General features: G+C 45.6%; 1 protein-coding gene across 1 annotated transcript in view; it reads left to right on the plus strand.

The window, feature by feature from the left end:
* Window positions 1-1,517: 1,517 nt before the first annotated feature.
* COL5A1 (collagen, type V, alpha 1) overlaps window positions 1,518-20,529 on the plus strand; it is a gene marked incomplete at its 5' end in the record, with an annotated part of 119,246 nt that continues 100,234 nt past the window's right edge. The window contains 3 exons of the mRNA XM_010281872.1: window positions 1,518-1,685; window positions 7,635-7,848; window positions 8,478-8,640. Coding sequence (XP_010280174.1) covers window positions 1,518-1,685; window positions 7,635-7,848; window positions 8,478-8,640 — 545 coding nt within the window. The remainder of the gene's footprint in view (window positions 1,686-7,634; window positions 7,849-8,477; window positions 8,641-20,529) is intronic.

Here is a 20,529-nt window from a genome sequence, read left to right on the forward strand (position 1 = left end):
CCATGCAGTGTGGCAAGATGCCCTGAGATCCTGATGAAAGCTGGGGCAACCAGCCCAGGGGGTTAGTTTTGGGTATCACTGCAAACATCAGACTAGCCAATGTGTTGGCTGTCCTTGAGGATCTGAGTAATATCACTCTCTGGGGAAAATAATGGATCAAGTGGCAAAAGAGTACAGCTGTGATTTATTGTCCAGGCAAGGCTAAATGAAGGTGTGCAGACGCTTGCTTTGGGCACTGCTGGGTGTTTGAGTTGGGTGTTTCATCTTTCTGACAGCACTTTGTTCCTAGTATCAAGTCAAAATTAAGAATAATCTAAGTGTTTAAAGTCAGATCTGGTTATTTCACTTTTGGAGACACCATCATTCCTGATGTGAGCAAGACCAGATTGGGAAGTTAATGAGACATATCACTTGCAATTACTTAATCGATGTTCTAAAGACCTGAACATCTGGAGGTGAACCAGCCCTGACTTTGCTGGTGTGGGGAGCACTGGGTGTGAGACAAGCACTCTCCATTTAATTTAATGTCTGCAGCAGCGAGCGCCTCAGTCAGGATATGAGCCTAATGGGATGTGTTTGAGGAGGGCTGTTGAGGGAAGAAGCCTGTTGCTTCATGTTGTTAGTCAAAATGCCTGTGCAGATTTTTTCTTGTTCTGTGAAGTGTATGTGTTGGCCGTCCAGCTGCATGCTCATACGCACTGGTGGTTGTGCAGAAATCCCGTTGTGTCATGGGGGGAATACCTAGCAAAGAAGGGGAATTATTAGATGGTATTTGCCCAGGCTTGGGCTGAGTTAGAGGGGGCACTTGACTGCCTGCAGTGGAGTTGTACCGCAACCTGTGTCACCTGCCTTCACCTTGTGCATAGACTGTGCAGGCAGCATGACCAACCCCTGAGCCCTGAAGCACTGCTGGGATGCTGCTCTGCCATGACTCGTGTTTGGCCCCAAGGCATGGCTGTGGGTTTACCTGTTATCCCAGCTGGTGTGAATTTATATGTGGTGGTTTTGCATGGTGTGTGTAATCCTTTGGGGAAGCTTGCTCAGGTATTTGCTTCAAAACAACTTTTTGGATCAACCAACTTGGGAAAAAAAGAATGGGAATGTTTGCATCAGCATGATGGCAACTTCTTGATTTAAAGCCTTTCTCTCGGATCATGAATTTCATGTCTCATGCTTAATCTTCAGGATGTGTTTGGGTGATGGAGATTGGGTGAAGACATCCAGAAAATATAACTACTATAGCTAATAAGACAGTATGTTCTCCCTTCTGCCCTAGTGCAGACAGCTGCTCATCTGTTCCTCCCTACATTGAATTAATGTCTCTTACCAGCAGTGTATGGTGTCCTAGCTTTGAAGCTGGTATTAACATTTTATTTGCAGATGTATTGAAAAGACGTTTCATCTGTTTTTAAAATTGTGATGAATGATTTGTGTGAGGCAGGCTAATAATGACTTGTATCTGAGCAAGTGCCAGTCTTATTGCCTGCTAATTCTTGTTTTCTCCTTTTCTTTTTCAGCTGAACCTGCAGATCTCTTGAAGGTATTAGATTTTCATAATTTACCTGATGGTATAACAAAAACAACAGGGTTTTGCACAAGCAGAAGATCTTCGAAAGAAGCAGATGTTGCTTATAGAGTAACAAAAGACGCTCAGCTTAGTGCACCGACAAAACAGCTGTATCCTGGTGAGTCTGCAGCTTTTTATTTGTCGTATGGAAATACCTGATCCTTTTCTCAGATTCTGCAGGCACATACAGGGCACTGCGTAAGCCCTTCACTTTCCAAGCGCGCTTGCATGCTCCCTTGGCAGGGCGCGATTCTGCTGTTTCATGGGGCTGCAAACTCTTCAACTGTCAAATAACATTGCAGTAAGTTGTTCTTTTACCATTGCACTTGCAGATGGTGGTGGGCTTCGCTGCAGAAGATGTGGCCAGTGCCTACATCTGTTCTCTCCTCTATTAGAGAGTTTCTACTGTCTTATTATCACACAGTGACATCCAGCTGGGGAGAGAGACTTGGAAGATGCAAAGGAACGCAGACCATGTTTTGTTCTGCGTTTGTGGAGTGCCAAGCACAGTAGGGTCTTATTCTGTGGCTGTGGTGTCTCTCATAACACAAATAATCACCATATAAAAATAATAGTCTGCCCCACAAAAACAGATGTCCCGAGAAAAGTTGTTTGAAGAAATCAGAGGTTTGTTAGAGGAAGCCACTAAGATGCAGGAGTTTACAATGCCCTTGAAGAGCATGTAAGCTTCTGACCGATTTATTTGTCACTGAGGATGCACTGGAGTTTTTAAATTTTTTCAAGCCAAGGGAGTGTGCAGGGATGCTGAGAGTAGGCACAGTAGGACTTTCTAGGTTTGAGAAAAGTGCCTTTGAGGGAGGTTTAGCAATGAGGTGGAAAGAGATGCTGCACATAACTAGTCTGTGAAGCAGTAGATGACTTAAGCAAAGCAGACACACACGTGTTCTCCTTTGGTGTTTGAGAGAATTAATGACACAAAATGCTGTAGGTATATCAGAGGTAATGTGGCACGCCACTACCAATGCTTTTTAATTACCATGCTGCATCTGTCAGACCCAGCCTGTCAATGGCCTAAACGCGGACTGTGAGGCTGGACTTCCGATGCGCTTGCATCCTCCAGTCCTGCGTTTCCTTCATTGTTTGTGTTATCACTAAGGTTATTTTCAGACTTCATTATTATCCTGCTGTGACAATAAGCAGGTGAATTATGTTTAATCTGTGGTGAGCAGGAGCATAACCTGTGTCTTGCATACAAACTGAGAGCCTGACATGAGAGCAGCAGTCATGGGCTGCAGGCTGGTAGTGCTCCATCGCATGGCCAACCCTTAGTGAAGGAGCTGCTCAGTTTTGCCTAAAGCCCTCTTTCAATGCCTGCGGAAGTGCAGAACAGACCCTGTATTTGTCCTTATTGCTGCCCAGGGCAGGACAATCCTTTCTGACTATAGACAATATCATCACGTGCCCAACTGCATCCCCCTGCCACATGGTGCCTTCATGTCCCAGAGGACTGTGCCTGTGGATATGGGGAATATTCATCCCAGGGACAGGCTGCAAGGGCCCTGCAGTGGCCCCTGAGTTCATCTGTCCCAAGGCAAGACCTGCTTGACCTAACCCACTTGTGTTTAACCACTCACAGTCATTCTTTCTATATGTATTCTGAAATGACTTTTAGTTTTGGACCGACCAGTATCTTCAAGCTCAGAATTGCTTGAAAGAAATGGTTCCAGTTTGGAATATGCAACTGGGATGGGTTTGGGAGCTTTCTAGTAATTGCTGTAGCCACTGTGAAATCTTACCTGATCACCTTTATTATGGAAACCAGCAAACAGTTGTGAGCCCAAGATACAAAAAGGATTGAGTATTCTGGCTAATTAATGTAGCAAAGAGACTGGATGACACTCGCTTCTGATAAAGGTTAACGTGACAAGACAGCATGCAGAACTGCGTTGTGGTCACAGGAGAGAACTCAGCATTGTAGTAGATTTTCTTGCTTTTGTCCTATACTGATACTTGTATGTGCTCCTTGAGTTCTTGGTTTGCATCTACTGCTGTCTTTGGATGAGAAGATCTGTATAGTGTTGCCTTGGTGTCATCAAGCAACTTTCCAATCACTTCATCATCTGAACAACCATGGGGTGCTTGAAGCAGCTCTGTCTCCAGAGACTTCTAAAGTCATTGGTCTGCTCTGCTCTTCCCTTATTTCCTTAGCAAGCAGCAAAGTGAAGAACCCCCAGTGTTTTGCATCAGATCAACACGTGTTTTCTCAGTACATCTCTGTAACTAGATGTGACTTCAGCTCACACCACCAAATGAATGAGAGAGGAGATAAAGATAACAAAGTAATTGCAGTGCAATGTACCAGGGGAAATGTGGTTTTAGTGATTTCACGTTAACAGGCGGGTGGGTTGTAGCATAACTTTCCCTCTTTGCTGTAGAGTGCCCTAGGCAAATGTACACTACACATAATATTTTGTGCTAATTAGAAGTCGGTGCTTTTCTAAGATGGTAATTTTATGGGCTTTGCATTCTGCCTCCACAGCCGCAGCCAGCAAGATATATATAAAAGCTTGTCTGTTTTTTCAAGCCCACAAGAGTGAGAAAATCTGCTGAGATGCTCTTTGTCTTTGCTCCCTAAATAAGTTCTGCTTCCCAGCAAAACCATGTTCTTCCAGCAGAGGCGAGAAAGGCAAAGTTTTCAGTGGCAGCCAGCAGAATGTCATTTGCATTCTTCTAGCAAACTCTGTATTCTTCACACTGCTTGTGGGTGTCTGCATATATGTTTAAGAGCTCAAAAATCTCTATTATAGCTTGAACAGTCATCTCTGAGGAAAACAAGCCATTCCAAAATTGAGAGTTTCTAGATGAACTAAAAGCCCAGAAGTTGGTGACACCGTTGAAGAACACTTTTCCTTTGAAAAGTGGCTCTGGAAATGACACCATCTCGCACAACAGATCTGCTTTGTCAGTAATGGGATCGGATCATTGCTTTTGCTGATTTTTTACTATTGAGCAGCTAAAACTTTCCTGCCCTTCCCAGATCAGCAGCAGGGCCCTTTATTTTAGGCTGTGTTTGGATACACCTGCAGGATCAGGGTTAAGAAGAGGTCCCAGCTCTCCCTATTTTGAAGACCATGAGGTGGCACAGGAGTCTTTAATCCCTGGTCATGGTGCTCGGGGAAGAAGCTCAGCCTGACTCTACTGGTTTGCGTATCGGGGCATACCACAGATGCAATCTGTTCAAGTGAAGCTAATGGCATCAGCGTGCAGGGAGCTGCATGGGGTGGGGGGATCTGTGCCCACCCTGGGACCTTTTCAGCTCTTTCTGTGGCCCCATCTGCAGAATTGGGGTCTTAACCCTTTGCTGCCTTGCAGGAGATTGCATGTAGTGAATTTGAAAGGACTTGGCTGTGGGCTAAGAGTGGTGCTCAGCCAAATTCAGCATCAGTGCAGTGCTCCTAAGCGGAGAGATGGATGTGCAGCATCTCTCAGCATGAGCTCATTTGAAGTGAATCGAATATAAGGGCTTAATCCCAAACTCGTTGTTGGGGGTGGGGTGTCTCCATTGTCTTTAAGGGGATTTGGGTCAATTTCTATGTGCTTCATATATTTATTATGATGTATTTATTAGTATTGCTGTGTGGATGCGTTTTCATACATCATTCAATACCCTGGGTCACTTCTAGCTATGACAGTGAAGGCATTGTTAATTTGCCAGGACAGCAGAGCAGCAACAGTAATGTCAGCTATAATTCATTCATTATGGTTATTTGGGTTGAGAAACTTGCATCACCATGGAGACATTTTAATAATAATGAAAAAAAAAATTAAAAGCAGCTTTTTAATGAGTTGGCAGCTTGTCCAAGTTGAAAGGTACTGTATTGTGGATTCATAATGAAATTTTGGACGTGAACTATTTTACATAAAAGGCCCAAAACTGTAGCCTGTAATTGGAACCAGGAAGGCGTATGGTCTTGATTCAGTGCTACAGGAAGATTTGTATACAGCAGGAGGGAGATAAAGCTCAGTGCATCCTATGGGAGGCACAATAATCGGATGCCTGCCTTTGCCAAGTATCTGGGTCTGTGTCCTAGGGAGAAACCGGGCTATAATCATGGCATTTAATTACTGAGTGCAAGTCCTCTATTCAGAATACTGCTTTATGCTGCTTTCCAAATGTGATTTAACTACGGTGAGGGATATTAAATAGGTGCAAGCAGTGTCTCTGTAGGTACCCTCGGGTGTCCCCCTCGCTGTCTGCCAGCACGAGCTGTCCGAAGCGCTGCCCGTTTTGGACGCAGCCCAGCCTGCCCGTGCCTCCCGTCTCCTCCACCGCCCGGCCGTGTAGCCCCGTGCTATGCAGCTAGATGCATTTTAAACACTGGTTTGCTAATAAAAGTTAAAGCGACTTCCAGGCAGAAGAGGAGAGGGTGAGCTCATGGCCTCTCTGTGTCTGGACTTGCTAGCTTTGCTGCGGTTGGAAGAATTCCCCCTTCCCATGTTCCCGGTCCCCTCCCTGGGTCAAAATCCCTTACGCAGCCCTTGGACACCATCTCAGAAAAGCCTAAAGGGGCAAAGGAAATCTATTTGACGCTTACGGCCACTGAGCTTGACATTTTTTGTGGTTTATAAGGCTACGGATCTGCAGCTTAAAAATGATCCATTGTGTTATTCCCTTCCCCGCATGCTGCCGGCTGCCACACACGTAGTCCCAGCGCACACCCTGTCGTGCCCACGCTGGGGCTGCCCCACTTTACTCTGCCCTGCTGCGGTTTAAGATTTCCCAAGCAGATACCCAGCGGTACAATGCAATCCTTGTTTTTGAAAGCCTGGACCTTAAAGGAAAGACACCCAGCAAGTTCTCACTGCTGAAATGCAGCATCTGAGGTGGTTATGCCCTGTAGGTACCCTCTGTTTCAGTAGCTCCCATCTCCAATAATTTGATCAAGCTCCTTACTAATGCTTCTGGTGTCTTTTAAGACCTCCTGGTTGGGATGTGCATCCAGGCTTTTCAGTTTGGGCTCATCTTTCTAGCCTGAATGGCAGAGAAAACAAACTGAGGAGTTGTGTCCTGTGTGGGGTGTGACTTGATGCCCGGATCGACTTGAAATGTGTTTGGCTTTGCAGGGGTTGACCCTGCAGAGCACTGCCTCCATACTGACCGTACTTGCTCCATACTTTAAATGTCATTGAAAAATAACCCTTGCAAAAATACAGGTAGGAACCACTAGAGATCAGACAGGGTTGCTTTCCTGAGTGGAGAAAAAGCTAGGAAATTTTTATTAGATGCTTTTTAATATGCAGACAAATTAGTATCTCCTACTGATTGCCAGATTTATTTATGCTTTCAGGTTTTTTGTCTGTACAAACCCTGAAAGCCAAAGCCACAGAATGCTCTGTTCTCATCTGGAGAACTTCCCTACTCTCCTAAATAAAACCCTTCAATATTGCATGTGCCTAACTGGCATCCGATGCTTAATTTCCTCTGTCCCTCTGACATCTTAAGTTAATTTGAGGACCTCGTGATACATGAAACAGAATGTTTTTGCCTTGTCTCCTAAAAAGCTCTAAAGCACACTAAGGAAGGGTTAGGTGCAAATAACACAGATTTAAACTAGCAGCTTGTTGAGAACCTCTGTTTCGCCAGCACTATGGTCTCGTCCCAAAACAGTAGACCCCTTGCCATCCTTTGCTTGCCAGTTCAAATGTGGGATGGCTTTTGGCTCTGACAGAGTGCGATAACAGCTGGAAAAAGGCTTTCTGATCATAAATGAATGATCCTCAGATGCTCAGTTCTGTGCTTGAGTTTTTAACATGCCATTAGAGCAGGCAGCCCTTGGGGGACACTGCTTTATGCTGGCTTTGCTGGTGCAATCTACTTTGGGTTGCAGCACGTCTCAACCCTGTATCACAATAGGCTTTGGGGGAAAGCCAGATCTTCACGTGGCAACTAAGATGCTGCCTTATATAAATTTTTAGGGTTGCTGACGTGCACACATCTGGAGGGATAAACCAATGGTCTCTCCATGGGTCATTAGACAACAAGACTGTTTCTGTAGGGATTAATTTTCAAGGAAACCTGACTAACCTCTTTGCTTTTCCACTCCAGCTTCCCCATTCCCAGAGGACTTCTCCATTCTAACCACTGTAAAAGCGAAGAAAGGAGGTCAGTCCTTCTTGATCTCAATTTACAATGAGCAAGGGATCCAGCAAATTGGTGTGGAGATGGGTAGATCTCCTGTATTCCTGTATGAAGACCATACAGGAAAGCCAGGCCCAGAAGACTATCCTCTCTTTAGAGGCATTAACCTAGCAGATGGCAAGTAAGTGAAATTTTGTGCACAAAGGAAAAAACAGTACATTGTTTATATCAATACCAGCATGTTGAACATTCTGTAAAATAGGAGTCATGTATATATAAATGTATATGCACACCTTTGACTACTGTCAAGTGTCCCATTCTTGAACTTTACCCTTTGGTGAATAAATACTGCATATATAAAAAAATATAAAAAAGCATGAATTGCATTCTAGTCAGTGCAAATTCTAACACTTATGGGGGTAGGAACACTGATTTTTGCTGCCAAGGGCCTTAAGAAATTGGTTTGTCTTGCAAAATCCATACTTAGTCTTCCATAAGGAGGGTAGAAAAGTGGGATAGCCCGCGAATTATCGGTGTGGTTTTTCCCTCTGCCTCTTGTTGAAGCCAGAACTGGCACTCTCCTACCTGTTTTGGAAGGATGAGAATTGAATGGCATCTGGCAATACAGCCTTTCTATTTCAAATGAAGTCTTTAGGGTCTGCCCAAGAATGACTTTCATGTGTTTGCAGATGATGGCTGGCATGAAGGTTTGCAGAATATTGGTTTATGAAAGCTGCATTATTATACAATTGTTAGCTTGTTCTTGAATGCCCAAGGCTCTGTTTAACACATTTGTGGACTGTGTTCTAGGTGGCACAGAGTAGCTATCAGTGTGCAGAAGAAAAATGTCACTTTGATTTTGGACTGTAAAAAGAAGATAACCAAGTTCTTGGACCGAAGTGACCATCCCATCATTGATGTCAATGGCATTATTGTGTTTGGAACAAGGATATTGGATGAGGAAGTCTTTGAGGTAAGTTGTGATTATGAACAGCTCTGGAGATAATTTCACAGAGATGATGAGCTGGGTTCTGGCTGATGAGGTATTTACAGCCCATTTTTGGAACTCGTACTGGATGTTTGCATAATAGAACAATGTCATGTGCAACTTAAAATTAAGTTTTTCTTCTGACTAGGTAAATACTTTCTGTAATGACAATAAAAATGGTGGACCAGGTGACCTGTTAGAGAACCAGAGGAGCTCACTGGTTTCATACCCTTGCTGGGATTCTAGACCAGTACCTGCACTTGGATTTTGTAGGTCTGTAGCTCTTGTGGTCTTGACTTGTTTAGCATGGGACGACGGGCTCATAAGGTTTTCATTTAACCCTGTGTTGTTATTTAGGTGAACTTGCAGGGACAGTAAATGAAGGCTGAGAAAAGCAGCTCCCTTGCATGTCACAGTTCACTCTGGGGCTATAGGAGTTTGGTCTCTTACCATGCATTGGTCGTTAGTTCTTGGTTTCTTGCACCATGACATAAGTGGACTCTCCTCACAGCTTGTTTGGCAGCTCTGTCACCTCCCACACAGCAACTGCTTTTAAAAAGCAAATCAAAATCGTGATGGGTGGAATGTTCCCATGAGTGCCTCTGATTTAAGCAAAGAGATAGAGGATTATTTATAGACAAGGTACATATGGTAGAAGTTCTTCCCATAGTTCAGCAGCTAGTTTAATATATGCATTTCACTAGCAATCTTAACTTCTGCGGTCTGCTGCACTTCTGAGATTTTCATGCGTATGATAATCTCATCCCTGATCTTTCTTGCAAGCTAGAATTGCTTCCCCGAAATCAGTGCTAGTGCAATGGAGTGTAAACTGAGACCTATTGATCCCTATCTCCTTGTTTTTATGACATTTATGTGGAGGAAGAGCTGTATCTCATGGGCCTCCCCAACCCAGCAGAGGGATGGGGAACATCTATTGGTGGGTAATTAGAGCCGAAGCGAAGCCAGCTCTTGTCTGCATTTTGCTGTCACTAGGAAGGAAGGTTCCAGTCTGTTTAACATTACTAACATCTGGGAGCTGGTCTGCTGTGAACAGCAAGAATGCATGGACTGAACGTTGCTGCCAAAATCCCAGTTACAGAGTTAGAGCTGAATCTCTAAATTGTATTAAATTAATAGACATTCCCTGGGAAGTTTAACAATTAAAATAGAAAGTAAAAGCTGGGTTTAATGGGCACTGGAGTGTCTTTTGCAAGTGTTGGATGTTCTGCCAAAAATTTCAGCAGTTGCACTGGATGCTGTGTTTTAAGTGGAGTTGTTATATGAAGCGGTGACCTTTTCTGGGGAGCCACTGGATCCAGGGATCTAGCAGATCCACTTGAACTTAGTATCACATCCAAACTGGATAAGAAACCTGCACTTCAAACTACTTCATTTTGCAAAGTAACACAGCTTCCATAACTGCCCTGAAGCTTGAGATGTTCCCAGGTGGCTTTTAGTGCTCACCTAGATTTAGGACTTGGTGATTCTTCTCCCAGCCAAGGGAACACATGTTTATGGGCAGCAATGGTCTCCGAGCTCCACTGCTAGCCCTTCCCATGGGGCTGGCCACAGACCCCTTGCTGAAAAGGACTTACCTAGGGGTAGAAGCTCAGAGGGCTTGTGTTCCCCTCCGCTGGAGCCTGTTGCCTGTTCTGGGTATAAGATGCACCTACAAGATCATTGCAGGCGCTTACTGAGAATGGGGCAATTACCAAGAATTTTTTCCTCTGTTTTACATGTACTGATATTATATAGCATGCATATAAACCCCCCTCTAGTTCTGGTATTTGTCCGTTGTTCTTTTGTCATCCTCGTCAGACAAAGGGTTTTCAGTGTATCCACACACACTAATCAAGATACCAGCAGCTTTCAACTGAACGTAGTTAATGTGTTTCATGAAGGCAGTGGACTATAACCTAATTTCCTTCATATCTCGGCAACTTAATTTCCTTTGGCCTCTCCTTTCTTCTTTCTGCCAAGCCTAAGCAGAAACTGCATAGGGAAAACTGTGTCTCGGAACAATGGGAAATGGGTGTAAACTGTTGAAGTTCTGTATTCCTGAAAAGCTGATAATGTCTGGACTGAATGCAGAACGGTGAGATGAAGCTGCTGCCGTCATGTAGGCAACTGCTCCACAAACCTCAGCTAACAAGATGTTCCCCAGTGCTTTCTGCACCCGTGGTGTTGCCTGGCTCTTACACGTTTGTTGCTTTTGCTGGAAATTAAAATAACGCCGTTAGCTGGGAGTGGGATGGAAGGCAGCGCTGGGGAGGCTGTGTCTCAGCATGAATCAGCAAGAGCTGTACGTAGTGGGTATTCATGTCCTCCTTGCGAGGACTGCAATCAAATAAAACCCTAAACACGTTTTGTTTTGGAAGTTGTAATTATTTAAGCTCCAGGTCTAGCTGGGGTCGCGAGCGAAGCAGCTCTGCTGTATTCATTGATCAAGCGCCCAGATGGGGACGTCCTCGCTCGTAGTCTGCTGCAGAAAAAGCCTGGCAGGAAAGGTTAGAGGAGTTTCAAAATATTTCTCTAGCACAACATTCTTCCAGTGGAAAAATTACTTCCTCTCATTAAAATTCAATTAGTTCAGAGGCTGTGTGGATCTCTCTGTACGGCTGGGGAAACGCCGGGTGGGTTTGAAAAGGGGCCAAGCCTGGAGCCTAGGTTATACAAGTTATGTTTTGTGCTGAGCTGTTGTTCAAAACAGGAGTTTACAAATGTCAGGACAGGCTCTCGCACCAGGGTTGGGAAGTGGCGGCTGGCTTCAAGCTGTGACTGAGAGGATGCTGTTGTGAGACAGCAAAGGGCCATTTTGTGGAGAGAGGAGAGGAAGAACAGAACTAGCCCACGGTGCGGGATAAACGCTTTCTCTCTGCTTGCAGGCTGTAGTAAGCAGTGTTCCTGGGGCCACAGCAGCACTGGAAGGAAGTCAGAAGACATGTGAATGTTATCTCATTTTTAGAGGGATTAGCTGTTTCTTTTGATGTGCTTTTTTTAAACATACACTAGAAACCAAGTCCTAGCACAGTCTAATGGTTAGGCATAGGAATAGAGAGAGGATCAAGTTTGGGAAAGTCCCTTTCCCAGAAAGCAAAGCATCTTCTCCCTGAAACCCGGGGAGACTTCCTAAAGCACCCTGGTGACGTGATGGCCCTGCTCCTGCCTCCGCTCCGCAGCGATGCGCCGCGTGAGCTGCCTGTTTGCTGCCTGCGCTCTGTTGCAGGAGTCACCTTTTTGTGCAGGATCCCATCAGGTCTTGTGTGGATAACAAGAAGCTGGAAGTTGAGCCCAGCTCTGGCAGCAGCGTGTCGATCCCAGGGCTGGCCCGCCAGCCCTTGCGTGGGCTGATCCCTGGCAGCCTGCGCAAGTGTCAGAGCTGAGAGTAAGTTGAGCGCTTGTGGGGCCGATGCTTTGCCTGCTTGAGGGTTTACTTGGCTGTTACTCGCACGCTTCTGTGGCATGTTGTACCCAACAGCCACGGCTGTGGGCTGTTGCGATGCTTTGTGGTCTTTCATTGGGGATCATCCTTGGAAGATGCTCATGCCAAGGAATTTTTGCTCCATATACAAATTGTCACTGGGTCCAGGGGACCGCACCTATCTCCCTGGCGCTTCCTCCTTCCATCAGGGCAGGTAGTCAGGCTGGAATATGGTCTCTTCTCCCACCCTCAAACGAAGCCTGGCAAGGCTTTGATGTGTTTGGCCAAAACAGTGTGCAGCTCGCTTAATCCATTTGACTGCCATGTTCCAGGACCACACAGATGGCACCTCCCCATGGGTTGGCTTTTCCAACCTGTCCCTTGCTGTGGTGGTCTGGTGGAAAAGCAGTTCAGTTGGTTCTGGGCTGAAAAGGTTGTTCTGGTTTAGCAGACGTGGGTTGAAACAAAGTTCAGGTCCTGGCTCACTAAGGTCACTGGTGCGGTGTTTCTGTCCCAGAAGTGTCTGTATTACAGCAGTGAACGGAAATCCCGTAACCCACAGCTTGGTGGGTTTTTATGCATGGAAAGTGCTGCACAATGTCTATGGCAGGTCAGTATTCTTGTCCCTAGGCCGAATTAGGTGAACTTAATCCCTTTGCAATGGTGTTCTGAAGCATCTCATGTATTCCTACAAGAAGTTTGGTTTCTGCAGTAGGGTGTGCCCCAGTCGTGTTTTACTACTGTTTTACTCTGTAGACCAGCACTTCCCAGCAATGGGCTGATGAACAAAATGAAACTTGTCCAGACCTTGACAAATTCTTCCATATTTCTGCTGGAAGTCCTACTCTGTCTTCTGATCCGTCAGGAAGAGACTATTGTGTGAGGCTGTTGTAGCTATAAAAGTACTGTATAGTACCTGGCTGGCAGAGCTAGCACTGGTGTCATTAAAATTATGATGTGGACATTGGTAAAAAAAAGTAGGTTTTAGTAAAACTGATATCCTAGGAACAAGTGAGTATGTTTGATGTAAATTATTTTTGGTTCATCTGTTCAAAATTTTGCAGGATTGTCCCACAAGGTATCTGCTGTTTAGACCCTCTAGAAATAATGTTTTGGAGTAGTGTCTGCTATTGTTGTAGATGAAATTAGTTTTCCAATAAGTGGAAAAGCTCAGTGCATGCGTATATTGCTTTTTAAGGTTTATGTCTTTTACTGTTGTTGGCCCCTCTGGAGATAAGAGGAGCTTATTTTGTCGAGCTGAGTACCATAACCGTGTCTCATTGGTGTAGCTGGTACTGTAAAACCAAGTGGTTTCCTCTGATCCTGCCAAACAAGGTGCAAAGTGAGAGGATCTCAGACACCTGCGGACACTATTCTGCCAAGGCAGTGAAACTGAGGGGCTGACGAAGTATTTGCTGTTAACTCACGCCAAAGCTTGTCCTGGGATGAGATATGGTGCAACGCTGGGCTTTGGGTGATGCTGAAAGGATAGTGCTTTTAATTTTCTTTTCTCCTTTGTGTTTTTGAAGACTGCTAGTGAAATCAAGACGTCAGAAATGGAGGGAAAGCAATTTGTGCTGGGGCGAGCCAGAAAGCCCGGGCAAGATGCCAGAGGTGCTCTTAGGGCTGTTGAACGTTTCAAGGTGCAACAAGACAAAGCAGAATAGATGCTTCGATGCTCTTAGAGACATTGGGGCTGTTCAGGTGCTGTGTTGCTCTTGGGTCAAAATGCCAACTCTCTTCTAATCTTCTGCTTTGTTTACACTTCAAAAGCAATTATCACTGTGGTTGATAATCCCAGATTTCATTTCACTATTGTCAGGGTTTTCTCCCTTCCTTCCCATGCTTTTGGCTGTAGCATTTCCAGCTCTGGAAAGTGCTCTTGTTTTTAAACTTCTTGTACGTTATTTTTCAGACACCTCGGGTTGGAAGATTGGATCTACAGCTCTTACTTTAGAGAAAGATGTACAAATGAAAATAGGGTTCTTATACGTTTAGGTGCATCTTATGGTATTTTTTGGTGTTTGAGGATGGAGAGATTTAGGGCTCCCCTTTTGCAGTCAGATCCGCTGTTAACATTTCCAATAGCCTCTATTGCAGGAGGATAGCTATGCGGCTAGCACAATGGGCTTTGGGGAAAGCCACATTGGTGGCAACTGCAATATTTGCAGACTTTCTCAGGTCATGGGTGCAAATGCACTGTGGGAGCCTCAGCTCTGAATCTCTGCCCGATTCGCCTCTAGACCCAAGTTTGCCTCAGCACAGCTGCCTTTGCTGTTCCTGTTTGCGGGAGGCTCTTGTGCAAATGAGCGGTGGCAAGGTACGGAGCACACAGGAATGCTTCTTTGGTTACAGGAGAAGCGACAAGGTCCCCAATATTCTCAAACCAGAAGCATCATCTCTACTCAGCTCAGTGAGGCTTCTCATGAGCATGGTGTTGAACCCATCATGTTCTGCAAGAACTGGGCTTAGCCCAGAAGGTCAGGAAGGAACTAGGCAGAGCTTATGCTTACTAAGTTTTTGTTAACCTTCAAAAAGCATTTTTAAAGTTAATTAGGGTCCTATAGTAACCTCAGTTTCTGTCAAGATGTGCCACAGATACATGTTCCTGTGTATTTTTCCCTACTTCGGCAGACTGCTGAAAGAAGCGAATTTACAGTTCTGGCTGCCTGCTTTCCTGGCCCTGCCAAATCTGATTTCACATCTTTTGCTGTAGAGCCTTTCAGGGAGTGCAAAGAGTCGATGTTTTACACCACCGGCATATACCATGGTGTGAGATGATGGAAAATAAAATGCTCTGAGCCAGCATTAGGGTTTTTTATTGAAGATAATCTGTAGCTTTCCCCGGTCTACTAGTAATTCTCCATTTAGTTGCTGGTTTTCTCGTCATTTCTTCTGCTTTTGTTTTTTCAAAGGGATCCTCTGTAGCGAAATGGTGCACTTGAGACATATGGATTAAATCACAGAACTAGGCTCTTCCAGAAGAGCAATGCTGCCTAGAAAATGTCTACAATTATTGAAGATTATGCCTCTGGATGGGTTGGCAATTAATGGTGAAATTTTGGTGCCAGAGTACAAGCAGTGCCGTTGGTCTAATCAAAACCTACGTGTGACATTTGGCTGCAGTTGGCAAGGTCTCGCACATGGCATCATCTTACACAGGTGCCCAGGGACAGCATCTGGTTTTATCAGTGTGTCTGTACCGAGGGAGGGCCAGGATGGGACCCAGAGCAAGAACTGCAAAACAGCTTGTAAAAGTTTGTCTGGGCTTCAGGTGGTTTCGTTCGCATCCTTAAACTGACACCGTTTCACCTGACCTCTGTCTGTCAGGTGCCAGCAAGGAAAGTGAGGATTCGGGTGGAAACATCAGATTAATTGGTTGCATACACTTTGCTCAAACTCTTGTTTTTCATTTAGATTTGCTGGGTAATTGGCAGTTTAGCCATCTGGATTGCAGTCAAGCTTTGTGACTGGGTCAGGGTTGCCTGTAATGATGTAGCTGTATTAGTCATGATTACAAAATACACATATTTAATGTTTCTAACTTTTTTGATTTTGGGGGGGAGGTGTTTTGGTCAGTGGTAAATTCTATTTCGTAAACTGTAAAAGAAAATTGTGCGTTGGCATGCGTAGATAATTACTGCAGTTTGCTGGTATCGAATGCCTTCAGGCCTCTGATAGCATACAATGTGCGGGGAGACGTGCTTTATTGTTCAATCTGAACATAAAAGTGCTTTTATTGATGTCTAACAGTTATGCAGTACATCATTTATCTTTTAATATGACCAAGTTAAGCACCAGCCTAGGAAGCTGCCTGGTCTTACTGCTGCCTGCAGTTTGTCCGGAGTCAAGCCTCAGTCTTGCAGGAGGACCCGCATGGGTTTCGTCTCTGGATGGGTGCTGTTGGGTGTTACCTTCAAGGCAATGGATGTCTCTTATTGAGTGGGGGCTGCTTCTAACTTCCAGCAATATGTTGTGTCAGACGGGCTCTGACTGCTGAGGGTCTGGATTTCAGTTTCAGACACCTTCATTAGTTAATGTGAAGAATCCTCCTCTGGATCTTTGCAGTCGGTAATATACAGTGTGTGCTGTAATTAAAAAAATAAGGCAGAGTGATGGCCCTTGAGCCCTACTGATCCTACTTGAGGGAGTGATAAGGCGAAGCTGTGGTTATTCAAAGCACTTTATATTCCCTGCGTCCAGCAGAGGAGATAAAAGGAGGACTCTGCATGGAAGGAGATGGGGAGAAAGCAGGATCCCAGGAAGCCTGGCATCGTGTAATAGCGGTGTGCTTGGCTGCCTGTCCTTGCCTCGGCGCTGGCGTGTACTGTTAGTCTAGAAAGGGTCCTCTCGGTGTCATCCTGAGCAAGGGCTTTTTAATCGGCGCTTCACTGTGCGATCCCATTTGTGTAGTACCTGTGGGCAAGTGGGCAGCTTAGCATGTTGTTTAATATAGAATTCCCTTAGGTATAGGCTGAGTGTCTTGAGCAGGGGTGGTGTCAGACAATGCTGAGGAACCTGGTGGTGGGATGCAGCTTGCAGAGAGCCTTGCTCGCCCCTCGTGAGCCTGAGTGCAGCAATGGGATGGTGTTGTCTGTAAATGGGAGAAGGCACCCAACCCTCAGCAATTGCTTGTTGAGGGGTCCCTGCTCATGATTCTGTTAGAAAAACATGGCGAGTGTTAAGGATATGGGCACTTAACACTCATTAAAATCCACGGGTAATGTCTTCTGTGAAGGACATGGGACCTCACCCTGGTCTGAGAAACAGCTGGCTTCCCTGTTGGCTCCTGGATGTTGGTCACAATAATAGCAATGTGCCATGACTCCAGGAGTATACAGAAGTGGGGAAAAAACCTGAAGTTTTTATTATTATGGTTCAAATAGGCAGGTTTTGGAACCTGATGATTGCCTCCCTTAGGGAGTTCTGCAGGCCAGTTGGTTTGGATGAGCTATTGCCATTTCGGAGGGCATGGGAAAGGATGCTGAGCGGGAAGTGGGGAGAACTGTCAGTGGGAGGGAGGCTAAGCCATGTGATGCAGGGCTCTCCATCGCTGTTGTCATCTGGGGCCATGACATGGAGATGACAGACTGTTGCCCAACTTTCTCTAGCCTGGGGTACCTCCTGCAGAGTGGGGTAACCAGTTGAAACCACTAACGAGGAAAACTGAGTGGTCTCTGGAAGGCAAAGCTCACCCTTCAAAACAAGTTCCATCCACCGCAGGATTGTGGGGTTTGGGGAGCAGAGTTGTGTCTGGTGTTCCTGACATTCACTTGGCAGAGTTTTGTATTTAAATGCTGGCAGGCAGCAACCCAGGCAGGCTCGTTATACGTGATGGATGCTGTTAGGTGTAGGGTCATTACTCTTTCCACTGATGGCTTCATCTGTAGTTTGCTTCCCCACTTGGATAGCAGGAGGGAGGAGGAGGGGACTCTTTCTTCCATGGAAACTCTGAGGTGCAGAAGGCTGATTGCTGAGCCCAGACAGGGTGATGTAATGCTGGAAACCTGCTCCTCTCCGGTGACATCATGCCAAGGTTTACAGTGGCGTTGGACATGGGTGTCTGCTGGGAACAGGCAGCAGGACAGGGCTTTGGGAGCCGAAAAGGGACTGCAAAGGGACCCGGAGTGTGTCAGAAGGGCGCTGAAGCGGAGAGCAAATGGACATGTTTGGGAAAGATTATTTTCTTCAGCTTGAGCATGGGGGGAAAAGCCAAATGCTCATGCTATTGGGGAGAAGTTTCCAGCTGAACTTCATTGGCAGCCTCACTATGCAATATGTAAAAGTGATTATTGAGAGCAGAGAGCGATAGTGTGCCGCTGGCCCAAATCAGTGCATGTTTCCCCTTGCCTGCTAATTTTGGAACCCTGTTCTGTGTGGAAGGTGACACACCAATTAGTCTTAGAAAAATGAATTTCTGGAGCAGAAGCCTGTGGACAGGAAAATATCCTCTTCAAAATATACAAATTGAGATACAAAAATCTCAATTGATTTGTATTGTTGCAACAAACTTCTAGGAAGTTACAGACTTGTCTGAGCCAAACTCGTGGGAAAGTCACTGTGAGGAAGAGGATGGTGAGCGCTGAGCTCGGCAACAAGCTGGTTAGGCAGGGAGGTGGGCTTATGGCTTTGTTAACCTGGCAGTGCTCAAGCTGATGTTTCTTTGAAATGTAGGGCTTTATTGCTATTGTCCTGCAAGCAGGACACTGCTTGAAGTCTTCATTTCCCTAAGCTAGGGTTTTATGCACATACCCTGTCCTCTTATTGCAGTGAGGACAGAGTAAACCCAGCATAGAAAAGACCATCCTAACTAGAAGCCTCTTAGTTGACTTTGTGTTCAACCCATGCCCTTGTCATTTAGGTACGAACAAATGAAACACATGTTCCTTACACACGGTGAGGCCTTTTTATTTTTTTGAGGCAGTCTGGGCTGCTTGCCAAAGCCCAAAGGAAAATCCTAGCCCACTCCAGACATCCCCAGTGTGCAGGTGTACTACTTACTTCGACAGAGCTGAGTGGGATCGAATGTATATGTTCACAATAAATACATCACCCCGGGGATGGGACCTGGAAGAGGGTATTCCTAATGAGTTGTGCAGAGTATTGGATGGGATTTGTGTATTTGTGTGTATGTGTGTTTTCTATTCCCTCCAAGAACACGGAAAAAAGTCTCTAACCGTGGGCTCATTGTTCTCCACACGTAGCCACATACTGGCTGTGGTTCAGGAGGTCAAGTCTGCTTGAACAAACAGTGCTTTGGCCACTGAAGCGAAATGTGTGGGGAGATGAGAGAATTTGTGGTGAATATTACTTTTGTGCACTGTTCTCTGCTCTGGAATGTCTGCAAACATAGCAAGGTTTTCCTGAGGCTTTGATGCCTTGCATAAGCAAATTTATCTGCAAATTATGTTTACCCTCTTCCAAGTTGGTGCTCAGAATACCAAAATCTGAGCCGTGATGCGCAGCTACTGTTGGCCGTGCAGGTCACGCTGCATCCATTCCTGTTGCTTAATGGGGTTTGTTCAGATAACAGCATTCTGGGCTGAGCTTCACATCTGCTCTTCAGGCCACAGGGTATACAAACTCAGCTCCCTTTCTTGGGATGGAAAGCTTGGGTTGTGCCCAGTTAGCTTTGTTATGGGAGCTACGCAGGATTTTGTGTTTAAACGCAAGACTTTTTGAAAGCTGGATTTGAGATGGGAGATGCTGCACAGGGTTTCTCATGCAAGAGTGGAAAAAAAAACCCCAAATCATCTTTTATGGACAATTAGCAGTCTTGAAACATAATTGCAGGAATACTTTGAAGCGTGGAGGTGAGATGTATGAACATCAACAAAGGAGACAGTTCAGTTGCTTGGAGGAAAAGGGAGAAATGTGTATGGACGAGAGGTGTTACGCCTATGTGTGTGCACTAGCTCAGCTATCTATTTTCAGCTCTTTGCAGAGCAGCACTGGCCAAATTTGCAGCCATGGTGGGAAATAGCAATAGAAACCTGCACAAAAGCTTCCTTCTCGGGTGGTCCCAGCAGATGTGTCCTACTCGGTGCTCCATGCTTTGGTGGATTGTTGCTGGGCAAATGCAGGAAAATTCTTTCCCAACCAAAATTTGGTGTTAAGTTGAATTCTGAGTGTCAGCAGATATCCCCATGGCTAAGCATGTAATCCCACTTACATCCTGAGATAACTTTGGCAGCGAGGTCTATTTCCCTGCATTCCCTTTAATCCGTAAAACCTGGATTCTGTATTTACCTCCTGGGGCAGAAAACATTCCAAGTCCTGATTAAAAGCCTCTGTGTATACAAAACCCTTGATCCTGAGCCACCTCGGTGTAGAGGGCTGAGGATAAAACCTCAGGGTGGATCTTGGGGTTGTGGCAGTCGGGGAGTGGAAAGCCTGGCTGTGGGACTGAGAAAACAGCAGCTCAGCTTCTGGATTAATTCAGCTATGAGGAAAAAAAAAAAATGGCGTAAAAGCAAGGGGTGTGCAGCTTTTAGGTACCTTAGTACTTGGAAGAGCTCCAGCTGTTGTGGGATGGGAGCAGGAAGCCCTGATGTGCTGCTAGAAGCAAAGAGCCACCCTTTGATGGAAGTGAGCCCAGGCTGAGGGAGGCTGAGGGAGGCTGAGGCATTCCAAAAAGAGCCATGGGCTTTGGAGCTGTCTGAGGGCTCACCTGGGGTTTTGTACTGGAGTTTGGGAAGTGTTTAGGGAGTGAGGAGGGGAGAGGATAGGCACACCCTATACACACTGCCCTCATAGCAGTGTTGTGAATTGTCTGAGGGAGCTGCGAAACGCTGTCTGCTGTGTTTGACCATCATGGATGGTCATGGCTAGATGCTTGGAGACCTTGGGTTGGATTTCTTTCCTGCTGCCGCCTCTGTTTCTGTACCAAAACCGGCTGCTCCCCAAGTCTCTCTTGAAACTGTTCACCACCTTCCCTAGACCATCTCTTTCCC

The sequence above is a fragment of the Phaethon lepturus genome, unplaced genomic scaffold, assembly GCF_000687285.1.
Source record: "Phaethon lepturus isolate BGI_N335 unplaced genomic scaffold, ASM68728v1 scaffold12422, whole genome shotgun sequence".
Taxonomy (NCBI): Eukaryota; Metazoa; Chordata; class Aves; order Phaethontiformes; family Phaethontidae; genus Phaethon; species Phaethon lepturus.